General features: G+C 43.8%; 1 protein-coding gene across 2 annotated transcripts in view; it reads right to left on the bottom strand.

Moving 5' to 3' along the window:
- MBD2 (methyl-CpG binding domain protein 2) overlaps positions 1-14616 on the bottom strand; it is a 67753-nt gene extending 53137 nt beyond the window's left edge. For both annotated transcript variants that reach the window (XM_024984565.2, XM_024984566.2), the window contains exon 1: positions 13952-14616. In XM_024984565.2, coding sequence (XP_024840333.1) covers positions 13952-14511 — 560 coding nt within the window. In that variant the 5' untranslated portion in view covers positions 14512-14616. The remainder of the gene's footprint in view (positions 1-13951) is intronic.
- Between the last annotated feature and the right edge of the window lie 252 nt (positions 14617-14868).

Raw genomic sequence — 14868 nt, forward strand, 5'->3', positions numbered from 1 at the left:
ACCAGTTAAGACCAGTACGTAACAGAATAGAAGGAAGCAAGGAGCAACCAGAACACAGCAGAGGAGAGAATACACAGTTATGTGTAAATGAACTTCAACTCCCATTCTGGGCCAGATCTCCAGACATGGTCAGGATCACGGAATAAAAGAGCACACAACCGTCAATACTGTCTAAATATGAATCACCTCTGGCCACTGCAAACTTCACCCCCAAACCTGATCCTCTGAAGCATTATCTGTCGCAGCATCACTGTCTACCCAGCAATTCATCTTTCGGCTATAAGACCACAAACAGTGTTCAGGGCGCCATCCCTCAGCCCACATGGCCAGTACCAAGTTCTAAATATTCAGAGACTCTTCAATGCTGGCACAACAGATTGGCCTTCTTGGTAAAACATCAAAAGCCTTCCAACTGATCAAGTACTTTTTCCTGACTTTTTCCTACCAGACGTCAAGACACCCACATTCTAAACTCAACACCACCAAAAATATGCCATGTACCTTTGACTTCCAGCTATGTCTTTCCAGGAGGAAGGGTGAACATAAGCAATATTCTGCCTATCATAAAACTATTAAATCCTCCAGGCCCAGGTAGAATGTCACTGCAACTGTGAAGTTATCTGTGATTCTGCAAGCCCAGTTAGAAATAATTCTACTATCCCTCAATTCTACTTTATTACAATCTACACATTTCCTTGATTAGTCAAACAACCCAAAATTACTATGTCCCTTATTAAAACTCTCAAACAAAACTTATATAGGCTAGTATTAAAGTAACTTCTGAGAGCAAAAATGGTGAAACAGGAGAGTGAAAAAGCTGGCTTGAAACACAATGTTCAAAACACTAAAACACTAAGATAGATGGTATCAGTCCCATCACTTCATAGCAAACAGAAGGAGAAAGAGTGGAAGCAGAGACATTTTATTCCCTTGGGCTAAAAAAAAAAAAAAAAATCAATGCATACAATGACTGCAGCCATGAAATTAAAAGATGCGTGCTCCTTGGAAGGAAAGCTATGACCAACCTAGACAGCATATTAAAAAGCAGAGACATCACTTTGCCAACAAAGGTCCATGTGGTCAAAGCTATGATTTTTCCAGTAGTCATGTACAGATGTGAGAGTTGGACCATAAAGAAGGCTGAGTGCCAAAGAACTCAAGCTTTCAAACTGTAGTGCTAGAGAAGACTCTGGAGAGTCTCTTTGGACAGGAAGGAGATCAAACCAGTCAATCCTAAAGGAAATCAACCCCGAATAGTCACTGGAAGAACTGATGCTGAAGCTGAAGCTCCAAAGGGCCACCTGATGTGAAAAACAGACTCACTGGAAAAGACCCTGCTGCTGGGAAAGACTGAATGCAAAAGAAGAGGGAGGCAGAGGATGACATAGTTAGATAGCATCACCGACTCCATGGATATGACTTTGAGCAAACTCAGGGGAAGAGCGGAGGACACCGCCTGGCATGCGGCAGTCCATGAGGTTGCGAAGAGTTGGATACGACTCAGTGACTGAACAATATCAGATGAATAGTTAAGAACATGGTTTTGTTTCGCAGACACAATGGGAACAGAAAAGTCTATGCTTATTTAAAACATTAATATATTGCCTGGAATTTAAAATACTGAACTGGAAAATTTTCTCATGGTTAATTTGACACTACGTAACAAAGGAAATACTACTAAAAAAAAAACTTCCAAGTTAAGTGAAAAACTGGTAAAGAGCACCCTGTTAATATGTCACTTTAATATAATTACAATTAATTTTAATTAAGCTGTAACAGCCACACAGTCGTATAACCAGATACTCCAGCTACTGGTAAACAAGATTCTGCTAAACAACTTGACGTACACAGAGGCATGTGTGCTGCACGGCTGTAAGCACTGGCCTCACACACTGCTGCCTTCAGAACACGGTACAGGCTGTTTTCCTGCCTGTAACTACCAGAGCTTGTGCTCGAGGCTTTAAGGAGAGTCAACCTGGCTGCCCCAGCGGATTTCAAGACCAGGGACCTTCCTCTGCAGGAGACGAAGGCAAGCCTAGTAGAAAGGCAAGGCCCATGGGAGCTTAAGGTGAAGCAGAAATTCTGTCCGTCAGGTAGGGGCCGTCTTCACAGCAGCAAAACGACTCTGGAAGTGGCCGAGGAAGTCAGGGCTAGATAAACAAAATGACTGTGGGTCGCTGGAGTGACTAAGTCATCATCTGCCTGCTCTCCAAGATGGCTGCTGTCAGCTAACAGTCAGACACCCCACGACTTAACGTGACTAAGCTTTTATTCTAAAAGCATCAAACTGCAACTCAGGGAAATTACTTTTTTTTTAACTCTAGTAGACTAGTGAAGGATATTAGTCATTTTCAGTTTTCTCTGCCCAAAGCGATTACTTCTAGTCCCAGTAATGAAATACTAGTATTTCACTTTCAACCACAAAAAAATTCCCTACCAACTGCCCCCTTGATCTGCCTATCCTGAACCGACCTGTGATCTCACCTTTACTTGTCCTCCCCACTAAATACCCTGAAGAAAAGTAATTATTAATGAAAATTGAAAGCATGAGTTACATTTTTCCAGTTCATATAAGAACATTCCATCACTAGAATTATGTCTTTGCTTGTTTTCATTTTGATTAAGCTGTTTAAAGCAACTTTTTTAACTTTTTCTGTTTTTTACTGAAGTACAGTTGATTTAAAGCACTTCTTAAACCTAATTCTACATGAGACGTTTCCAACTATAGATTATCAAAAAAAAGAAATTTTATTTGGCATCTGACTTTCAAATCTAAAAAAACTTTACTGGGATCTCAGAAAGACTTAAATAACAGCCACCTTAGCTAAACAGTATTCCCAGACTTCCCCGGTGGCGCGGCGGGTAAGAATCCGCCTGCCAATGCAGGGGACACAGGTTTGATCCTGGTTCGGGAGGATTCCACACGCGGTGGACTAATCCTGTGCACTTGAACTTCTGAGCCTGTGCTCCTGGGCCTGGGGGCTGCGATTAGGGCCCATGCACCTCAAGCCTACCCTCTGCAACGGAGCAGCTGCCAATGCTGCAAGCAGGGAAAGCCTATAGGCAACCATGAAGACCCAGCACAACCAAACTTAATTTTTTTTTTAAAGAATACATTAAAAAAAAAAAAAGCTCAGTAGTACTCCCATGATGTCAGTCTACCAACTCATCCACATCACCTTAGACGACTGCCGGTCTATGATTTGAGAATTAACTCTTCTGAAGACCCACTTCGGGCACGTGAAACTGCGCTCTGAAAATGAGTGGCAGAGCAGAACACGTGTTTTCATGTTACTCTGGAACACGGATAATCATGATGCTTCAGTGAAACCATTGTGAGGAGCCCAGAGGTCTGAGCAAACACAGTATCTCTTCAAACCAGTCCGCACCAGGATGACCTGTGGGGACGGCGGCAACCAGAGCCGAGGAAGACGGACTGGCCTGAGACAGCAAAGGACGCTGTGGATGGTCACGCAGTTAGGTCGGGGCTCAAGACCAAGATCCAAGGCTCGCCACTCTCCAGTAACTTCAGGAAGGGCTTTTCGGAGGATAAGAAGAATCCTATAAGCCACAGCAATGGAAAAGGCTGAGAATAAAGAAATAATCAACTTTCTATGTTTTTTAATCCCTTTAAGTATTCAAGTTTACGTGTTACTTACAAAAGTCTAAGTATTGAAAGAAAGATTTCTCTAACTTGAAACAACAATCGTCTCCAGAAGTCAAATTTTAGCTAATACTAAAACTCTGAAATTAAAATGATCTTTTTGTACCTCGGCACAATCAGAAAACTGCCAAACCAATTAATTTGAAAATATATATACCATTTTTTCCCCAAAAACCACATGACACACACACAGGAAAATCTATCTAAAGTCAGCCCCCAGCCCCCCCTCGACTCCTTTCCTCCCAAACTTTAGGGGTAGGTCTTTCCTAAAATCAACCGTCCTCAGCCCGACTCTACAGTCTGCCCCAGGCAGAAGTTACCTACTTAGTATCCTACTTATCATCTCCTATCTCTGATCAATTACAAAATCCAATTCCTTCGTAATCACCTTTGAATCCATCCTTCCTCTTCCATTTCCACTGCCGCTGCTGCTGCTGCTGCTAAGGCACTTCAGTCGTGTCCGACCCCACAGACGGCAGCCCACCAGGCTCCCCCATCCCTGGGATTCTCCAGGCAAGAACATTGGAGTGGCTTGCCATTTCCTTCTCCATTTCCACTGCCACTGCCTAAATCAAGTCTTCCTCACCTCAAATCTCAACCACTACAATAGGCTGATTTTCTACTCACTGGTCTCTTTGCCTCCTAAACCTTCCAGATTGCTCTTCCTCAAATACCACCATCACCCCAGGTCCAGTTTAAAAGCCTTCAACGGACTTCAACCCAATAGCAAAAGGGAGCCAAACATCTCAGCCCTGCATCTGAGATTCTTTTTCATTTAATCTTCTCCTAACCTTTCAACCCTACTCTGCACTTCTCTTACCCAGTGACTTTTGCCCCTGCCACACTGGTTTATTCAAGTCTGTGCTGAACCAACAGGCTGAATGATCTCGCTCTTCAGCCCTATACAAACCACGTCTTTCGCCTGGTCCAGCATTCACGTCGCCACCCCGAATTCCCAAGAGTCCAGAAACACTAATCCACCTCACTGTTGTTTAGTGGCTGAGTGGTGTCAGACTCTTTTGCAACCCCATGGACTGCAGTCCACCAGGCTCCTCTGCCAATGGGCCTAGGCAAGAATACCAGAGGGGGTTGCCATGTCCTTCTCCAGGGGATCTTCCTGACCCTGGGACTGAACTCTGTCTCATGCACTGGCAAGCGGATTCTTTACCACTGAGCCACCAGGGAAGCCCAGTCCATCCTATGCCTCTTCCATAACACCTTAATAGAACAAAGTATGAACAACAGCAATTACGTAAATTATCATGAATTGCCTGCTGGCATCTCTTGTATTCTAGTTTGAAATACTGAGCTCTGTATAGCTGTAAAACTTCTACAAGTTAAAATTCTATCTTCACAAATAGCATATTGCTGCTGCTGCTAAGTCGATTCAGTCGTGTCTCACTCTGTGCGACCCCATAGACAGCAGCCCACCAAGCTCCCCCGTCCCTGGGATTCTCCAGGCAAGAACACTGGAGCGGGTTGCCATTTCCTCCTCTGATACATGAAAATGAAAAGTGAAAGTGAAGTCGCTCAGTCGTGTCTGACTCTTCGAGACCCCATGGACTGCACCCTACCAGGCTCCTCTGTCCATGGGATTTTCCAGGCAAGAGTACTGGAGTGGGGTGCCACTGCCTTCTCTAAATAGCATATTGAAGTGTAGTTATTTAACAAATGAAATGACAGAATGTCAAATGTGCTTCAAAACAATGAAGGCTGAGTCAGGGGTAGTAGATTTGAGTATGGATGAAACAAGGGTGACAACTGTTAACTGGATACTTGGTAGTTTTTTATTCTATTTCTATGTATGTTTGAAATGTTCTATAATAACAATTTTAAAATATAAACATTGAAGAATACAGGCTGAGTAATTCCCCCTAAAAATCAAAAAGCAGTTTTTTAAAAATATGAAAAGCCTAGGCAAGTAAATTTAAGCATGAAATAATTTCCCTAACTGTTGGGGTGGGGTTTTGGGTGGAGAATTAAAGTATCAGTAAGGAAAAAATTTATTATATTAACAATCTGGCTACTCTTAAGATGTGACAACATTCCATGTTTTCCTTCAACTTAAGTAATTAAGGAATAACCACACAATTTTAAATGGTATGAAAGATCTTCAGTAGAATTTGAATTCTGTACCAATCATTCCATAAACTAGTATTTATTTAATAAGAATTATATGCAAAGAGTATATGACTGGTAGCAAATTCTATTATCTCTGTATCATGGTTAAGAAAACAGTTAAAAAGTCAGGGTGGGCCACTAAAAAATTTAAAAAAATTTAAAAAATGAATGAATGGATGAAGAATTCTCCCAAAATCTCATCCCACTGCCATAAGCACTCGCTTTCTGAAAAAGGAAAAACACTGGTTACTTTCTTTAAACTCGGAGAAGGCAATGGCACCCCACTCCAGTACTCTTGCCTGGAAAATCCCATGGATGGAGGAGCCTGGTAGGCTGCAGTCCATGGGGTCACGAAGAGTCGGACACAACTGAGCGACTTCACTTTCACTTTTCACTTTCATGCATTGGAGAAGGAAATGGCAACCCACTCCAATGTTCTTGCCTGGAGAATCCCAGGGATGGGGGAGCCTGGCGAGCTGCCGTCTATGGAGTTGCACAGAGTCAGACACGACTGACGTGACTTAGCAGATAAGAACACCCAAAAAACAAACTATTCTTTTAAAAAGAGGCTAAGGGTCCCTGGGAAAGGCTGTTTAAAAGAAATGCACATACCAGTGTATACGTGTTAAAAAGAATTTTAAGTTCATTTATTCCCTGGTGGCTCGGATGGTAAAGAATCAGCATGCAAAGTGGGAAACCTGGATTTGATCCCTGGGTTGAGAAGATCCCCTGGAGGAGGGCATGACAACCCACCCCAGTATTCCTGCCTGGAGAATTCCGAAGACAGAGAAGCCTGGCAGGCTATACAGTCCACGGGCTCAAAAGAGTCGGAAACAACTAAGCGACTAACACTAACTATCCTTGCTTTAATCTATGGATTCCTCCAAAATGAAAGGAACTATAAAAGAACATAAATACGTGTGTGGGGGTGTGTGTGTGTCTATGTGTGTGCACAGGCAAACATAACCAGGAAGCAGGATGAAAGTCAAAATATTATATCAAAATACTAACAGTGATTCTCTTTAGAACTATATAAAGACAGTCATTTCTCTTTATATACTCTTCAATATCTTCCCAATTTTCCACACTGAACATGGGTTATTTTTATAATCAGGGGGAACTATGGAATATTTTTTAAAAACTCTTATGAACATGTATAACCTAAGCTCTACCCTGACATTTCAAAATACAATAAAATATTGGGAATCTTCACGTCATCAACAAGCACATACTTCTATTTATGTTGGGTAATTAAGCGAAGAGAAAGGAACTAATATTTTACTGATCTGACCACCTACTATATATGCTGGATGCCTTACACGTATTTTTATTTAATCTCAAAAAATTCCATGAAGCAGAATTCTTATCCCTAATTTATAGATGACGAATTGGAAGCTTACAGAAGTTTAAAAATCTGTCCATGTGAAAACAGTAAAGCAAGACTCAAGTCCCAGTCTTCTGATTCAGAGTCCCTACTTTTCTATTAAGCCAGGCCTATGCAAGTGAGTTTATGGACAGACCTACTTCAAACACAGTATTTAAGTAAAGACGGAAGTGAAAAGAAAGCATTTAGAAACTGCTATGGTAATCTGACATAGTAAATTTACAGTCTGTAGTATCTAAGAGTAAAAAGTTGCAACATGTATTTCATATGTCCACTTTTGTATTATATTGCCCATTTCTGCTAGGGGCCTCCAAAAAAGATCTTTCTTTTTTTTTAAGAGATACATACATCACTGCATACATGTTAAAAATAATTCTAAGGACATTCATCTTTGTTTTAATCTATGGATCCTTCCAGTATAAAAAGAAAACAATTCCAAGATACATTATTCAAAAATCAAAGAGGATGATGCTTTTCTTTCTAACATTTGTAAATCACTAATAATTGTTCCTGACAAATGGTAAGTACTCGATTTTAGGATCTAATTTTAAATTACATTTACTATCATTTGCATTTACTTAAACTGCTTATATATAGTTCAGTTTCCAAACAAATAAGTTTGAATTTATAGTAAGATAAGGCAAAATCAAAAGATACACACATATTATTCAAATTTTACCCTATTTCATAGTTCTATTCTCCTTCCTTGAGAAGTGTTAGTTTTTAGGAAGTAAATTAAGTTAAAATTCATTTTCAATTTCTAGTTATTCCTTAGTGGCAATGGCAAACACCAACAAAAGACCAAGAGACAAGAGCTGCAAGGGGAATTTCTATCAAGTCAAACAGTAAGTGCATGAAAAAAGAGCTGATGATTTATTTCTAATTCATCCTGCAGGTCTGAGAAACCTCAAACACAAGCTAAAGTTTATGAATCTTTATTAGTCCCACTATAAAGTGTAAAACAAAAACAAAACAGTCACCATCAACTTTGCAAATCGCCTGCTTGTTTCACCAATTAAATTATGAAAAAAATCGTGACTAAATCTCCCAAGTGAAATTTTAAAACCAATCTGAAAAGAGATCATATATCAATTTCTGTTAGAGATTTATTTTTAGAATGTATGTGTATCAGTTCCTTTTCAGCTAAGTATTTCCTTCATTACAGGTATTATGAGCCTCCTGGCAGGTGAGACTTTGCATGTCAGACTCTAAAAATCAGATGCAGGACAGATGGTAAGGCTGCAACCTAACAAAAATCCCTCTAGCGCATCACAAAAAGATGTGATGGTACAGTTAAGAAAGAAGTATCCGAGCACAATTTCCACCATACTTAGGCTCTATATTTCTACGTTATTTCTGGATCCAGGCTTCAATCAGAAAAAGCTAACATTAGTTTGATAAGAAGCATTATCAAGAAACTAAAAGCAAGGCAAACTTTCAATTATGCAATAAGCATTTAATAAATATTGCATATTGTTTCTTTCTCCAGCTAAAGGATTTTTTTTTTTTAATCTGTAGTACATTTCAACTGGGTCTCAATTCTGAAAGAAACTAACAAAGCTTTTTGCAGGAACTATATAAAACTACCTCATAAACCACACTGAGCCTGCAAGTTACAATGTGATTTCTTCCAATTTAAGTGAAAGCTTTTAAAAGGCTCCTTAGGTAATGTGTTGCCTATCGGAATATCTGATAACTAAGAGGGGCAATCCTAGGGTGAACAAGAAAAAGAGAAAGAAATATTTCTTAACAAAATGGTCACTTCTATTACCCAAGAAAAAAATGCTTTTTAAAAAAATTGGTCTGTAGTTTATTTCAACTGTGTCTCAACTCTGAAAGAAACAAAGCTTTTTGCTTAATTTATCACAATTTTCCCACTTTTTTCCCCTTCGATATTACATAGAACTTGGAAGATTCTTTTGGTTCAATGGCTTCACTACAAAATAGGATTTAAAATGTACCCCTTGTCAACTTCAGGATGCAGGCATAACAGTAAATAAATACGTTAGTTTAGTGTACACCAAGCTTAACAAAGTAGATTAAGCATGAGATGTTGCAATACTTGAAAGTGAAAGTGTTAGTTGCTCAGTCCAGTCGGACTCTTTGTGACCCCACGAACTGTAGCCCACTAGCCTCCTACCTATGGAATTCTCCATAGAATTCTCCAAGAATACTGGAGTAGGTTGCCATTCCCTTCTCCAGGGGATCTTCCCAACCCAGGGATCGAACTCACATCTCCCTGCATTTCGGGCAGATTCTTTACAGGCTGAGCCACCAGGGAAGCCCAAGTCGCAATGCTTGAGCATACAGCTCGGGATCTCTCGAGGCAGCAGCAGTGCAGGGTGGTTTAGAGTTGTGGGGGGTTGAAGCACCCAGGTCAGGATTCTAACCCTGCACCTTCTAGCAGACCTCAAGCAGCACTTAGCTTCCCTGGCCTAACTCCCCACCTGTAAAATGTAGATAACCGTACAGCATAGTAACAAAGCAAAGGCAAGAAGTCCTTTAAGCCTTGTTTCACAAAGTTTTAAGTGTCATGTCAATGGGTAAACACTTACTTGGCATCTGTGTGTTTAGCACTATGTCTGGGGAGTGGGGAGGAAGACACGTTCTAGGCAAATGAACAAGACAGTAATACAGGAGACGCCACATTTAACTCCATGGTGATGACCAGAAAGAAAACATTACAAATGACAGTGCACTGAACACCAACGAGACTTCAATTAACAACTGTGACCCGTGGTCCACTGAGCTAGTTTTTTCCAAGACTCTTCTACAAAGACTGTGTAGAAGAGTCTATATTTTTAAGACAAAAAAAAAAAAAGACAGACAGGCCCTATTTGAACTTTGACATCCTCAATGATTCAGAATTCATGGCTTCAAAGAGCATACCAGCCTCTCACAACAAATGAGATATGCCAACTTTTTAAAACCTATTTATATGTTCAGTCCATACAACTTGAGTTAATGAACTTGAGTTAACGAGTTAATTTTCCTCTAATTAGTCCTTAAATGTTTGCAAAGTTTTAAGAGAGCTATAAATTTATCTGACTGCTCTAGAATTGAGCCCACTATTGAGGCACAGGTACAATCACACTATCCACGTCATAAACGGAGAAACCACAGCCCTGGGAAATAAGTGACATGCTCAAGGCTGCGTCGGTAACTGCAGAGGTGGGTACCAACTCCAGACCTCTCCACCCCGGGCCCTGCTGCCTTCCCTAGAGACTCCTACCTTCAATATCTCACTCATGACTTAAAGCTCTCAATTATATTGCCTCTGAGTCCTCTTCTTTCCAGATCAAGGTGAAATCTCTTTAGTCTTTCATCACGCACCTACTCCCTGGTGATTATTTCAAATGTCCTCTGGTTCTATTTTATCTTTTCAGAGAAGTGATCAGGTGTAAATGCATCATAATTTGATACAAGAGTCAAAAACGGTTACTATTTTGTTTCCAATACCCAACTAGATCATACTTTATGGCAGCAGCTGTAGCTGTTTACCCTGACTCTCAGGCCTTTAACCTACTTATAACCAGTAGTCTAGAACCCAACAAGATATTGATACAGAGCTCACAGAAAGACAACTGATTTTCAAAAAGGCATAAGGCAGCTACTAAAAGGTTCCTTTGCCCAGGAAAACAGTATTTCAAAAAATACACATCTGCAAGTGCACAGAACCAAAAGCTAGAAATGACAGGAATCAAGTGGACCAGTAAGAAAAGTATCATTGAAATAATCGGCTCATATGATGGCAATGAACTTTTTCAGAAACTCTACCAATAGATCCAACACTTGATCAAGCCACACCCTTTTAGAAAACAAACTTTGGATGATAATATACAAACTGCCCCAGCACTACCAGTAATCCTGACAGAAGACATAACTATACTGCTTAACTGGCAACCAGAGGCACACCTTCCTATTAGAACCTGGCAATCTCAGGAAAGAGGAAAAAAAAAAAAATTCTATCAAAATTTGAGGCTTTCTCAAATGAGCTTAATTTAAGTCCGATTAATAAGTGTAAGACACACCCTCGGTTAACAGGCACAGATTTGTTTAATCTCCCCAGGGGCAAGCTAAATCAGGAGTTAGCATTATTAGAATCTGTGCGAACAACTGTGTGCAGGTGTTCACAGTCACCAACGGGAAGAGTTAACGCAACCTGCATATTAACAGACAATGGCCAGAACTGGGCGAGCTGTTGGCTTTTTAATGAGTGGCGTGTATACAGGGATGCTAATATACAAAGCCCTGACACTGTGGATTGAAAAATAGTGTGTCCGCTGTTTTTTTTATTTGCCACGCCACGCAGCATGTAGGATCTGAGCTCCCCGACCGGGGATGGAAGGCAGGCCACCTGCAGTGGAAGGGCAGTGTCTTAACCACTGGACCGGCAAGGAAGCCCTACGTGTTCACCTTTAACATGAGTAGGTAACTTCCGTCATCCATCATTGAAAGCAGAAGTCAAAGTCAGAGGAAGCACTGTATCACAGGCGTCACATCACACCGTCTGGGTCCTCCTGCCTCGTAACCTCTCAGAAGGAAATCCTATAGTGTAACTGGGCTTTGTAGGCAGACAACCGACGACAGACAACACTCCCTCCAGCCCTGAACTAAGTGCATGGGGCACAAATCTGTCCGATGTGTGTTTTCATTTGGCACAGACAAAAAATAGCACATCATTCTGCACTGTCTCATAAAGAGACTTTCAAATTGATTGTATCAGTTTTTCTATCATAAAATAATCTATTAATATTAAAAACTTAACATCAAAAATTGACGACACACCCATACACAAAGGTGAGCGCTATGGCAATCTGCCTTTTTGAAATAACTTTTCCAGCTGCTGCAAGAACTGCAACAAAAAAAGCTCTACAAGAACCAAGTTAGTTTGAATACATCATCCCAAAACCAAACAAAGCATATCCCAGGAAAAAGTCAAAAGGGGTGAAATTCAAAGCTGAAGATGCTCTACTGAGAACAGACTAGTCACCCATTCCTCAAGGAGGTCAATCCCAGACACGGAATATTCTTGTCAAACATCGCTGGCTACAAGACGTCAAAACAGACTTCCCTGAAGAAGTGTAGGCAAGCTACTCGATCAGAAAGAAAACAAAAGGCACTGTTAACGGAAGACTCTGCAAAGATGAACAATCGTGAAAAGCACGACAGGAGACAAGTGAGCCTGAGACGAGTAGCAATTTGCTCCAAAGTAACAGTATTACCCAAGTATAATTTAATATGTACTGATGGGGAAATACAAACACGATTAGCGCCTTTGTATGTTTAAAATAAGCTTTCTAAGCATCATTTAAGATTTCAAGATGAGTGGTCTCAGATTAAACGTCAAAACAAACTAATAACACCACTTTCATTTTTTTACTTCAATAGGTGAAATAATTCTACTAAAATTCTTCATCCATATATTTGAGCAATCATCAGGAATGTGTTTGTATTTACATTTTATGCCAGTAGTGATACTTGGATGTATGTATACAAGTACACGTATGCACATATACATGTACCGATTTTTTAACCTCTTAAATCTATTTAAGAGTATTCTCAATTCATAAACATGGTATTTTGTGTGTGCATGTGTGTGTGTGTGTGTGTATTATAATACACACACACACACACACACTTTTCCCCAAGGGTAATGAATCAAACCTACTTGATGTCAGAAAACAGGAAATCCTTCCTAACACACTCTGATGGTTAAATGGCAGATGACAACTACTCCAACACCTCTGTATAGTCCCTGAAAATGACTCAATGAACCCACAAACGCTGCTCTCCAAGCCACTGAGTATAACATGTTCATGTTCTCTTCTAGAAATGGGACAGTTTATAAGAAAAGTTAGCAAATTTGTTAAGAAAATTCCACTGGTATCAAGAGCCACAGACCCTGTCCTGAGCTTACTGGGTCATCAAACTACCGACACGGACAGCATGACCACAGGATCAAGCTGAAAACCTTTCATCGTTCGGACCAAGATTTCTCAATCCCGCACTTTTGACATTTTGGGCCGGTTAATTCTTTGCAGTGAAGGCTGCCCTGTGTATTACAGAATGTTTAGCAGCATCCCTGGTCTCTACCCATTACATGTCAGCAGCAACCCCCTTCCATGGTGTGACAACCAAAAACGTCCCCAGACAGTGCCAAATGTCCCCTGGGGGGACACACTCTGGTCCAGGAGCCTGAAAACTGACCACAGTTTTCTGCTTCCAAAGGAGAGTCAATTCTGCAACAACAAGGGCGGTTCTAAGAAAACTACCGGCATCCCCAATGGTGACTTTGTATGACACTGCCCCGGGGATCCCAACACAAGTAACTAAAACCTGGTTTACTGTCATAGATGGCTCCTTTCTTCCACGTGTGCGTGATTAAACACTCTGCGATGATGAATCTGGGACGGGCTTGGGACGGCAGCCAACAGTGGCTGGTTTTATAGTTTCGATGAATTGCACCTTCTTTTAACCCTTCGGTGGACCAGTCATCCCTGGCAGTATAACCCTGTTTTCCTCCCCCCTCAAACCATCACTCCCCGGGACCCTACCCCATGAAGACGCCCTCCAAGGGGCTCGTATCATTCGGACGCTGTGACTGTCACTGCACTGGGGGGTTGGGGTGGGAGGTCACCTCTCAGCCAAGGGCCCGGGCCCCTCCGATCACCGGGCGGGCCCGCCCCGGGCCCATCCGCTGTCCTGCTGACACCCCCCTACCCAGGTCAGAGCTCGACTCCCCGACCCCGGGCTGACCCCGCCGCCCCCCAAGGCGGTACCTGAAGTAGTAGACATCGCTCTTGCCGGCGCTGAGCCCAGATTTTCGGATCACTTCCTCCTTCTTCCATCCGGGGGGGAGGGCCGGGCAGTCCATCCTCTTCCCGCTCTCCGCGGCCCGGGGTCCCCGGGGCCCTGGCCCCGCGCTCCCCGACGGGAAAGGGACCGGCTCCCGCCGGGGGGCGCCGCCGCCGCCTCCTCCGCCGCCGCCGCCGCCGCCGCCGCCGCCGCCGTCGCCGCCAAGGCCGCCGCCGCCGCTCGGGGGACGGCCGCGGCCCCGGCCCCGGCCCCGGCCCCGTCCCCGGCCACGGCCCCGGCCCCGGCCACGGCCACAGACGCCGCCGCCGCCGCCGCCCCGGCCCGCCGGCTTCCACCGCCCCCGGCCACGGCCGCCGCCCCGCGCGCCCTCCCTGCGCGCGCCGCTCACCGGGGACGGGGCGAGCGCGCAGCCCGGGCCCCCCTGCTCGATGGCGGAGCCGCCGCCAGCGCCGCTGCCGCCCGCCGCGCTCTCCCCCTCCTCCTGCTCCGGGCAGCAGCGGCCTCCCCCCGGGTGCGCGCGCATCCAGCCCCCTCCCCAGCCGGCGCTGCGCTTCTTCCGTAACCGAGCCCTTGGAATCCCGGAGACCCGCCCCGCCCGCGGCGCGGCGCGCGGGGGACGCGCGCAAGCATCATAGAGCGGGCGCGCACAGAGCGGCCCTCCCGCCGGGGGGCGGGGCCTCCGCCACCGCCTCTCAGGTCCTCCGAGCGGCCCGGGCGGCCATCTTGTCCCCTCCTCCTCGAGGGCACGCCCCCTCCAGCGGCTCCGCCCACCGCGCCTCCGGCCGCGCCCTTCCGGCCCCCCGCCCCCACGGGGCGCGTGGTCGGGGCCCGGGGCTGCAGCCGGAGAGACGTCAGCGGGCCTGCGGTTCCTTTGTTTCCA

This window comes from Bos taurus, chromosome 24, assembly GCF_002263795.3.
Source record: "Bos taurus isolate L1 Dominette 01449 registration number 42190680 breed Hereford chromosome 24, ARS-UCD2.0, whole genome shotgun sequence".
Taxonomy (NCBI): domain Eukaryota; kingdom Metazoa; phylum Chordata; class Mammalia; order Artiodactyla; family Bovidae; genus Bos; species Bos taurus.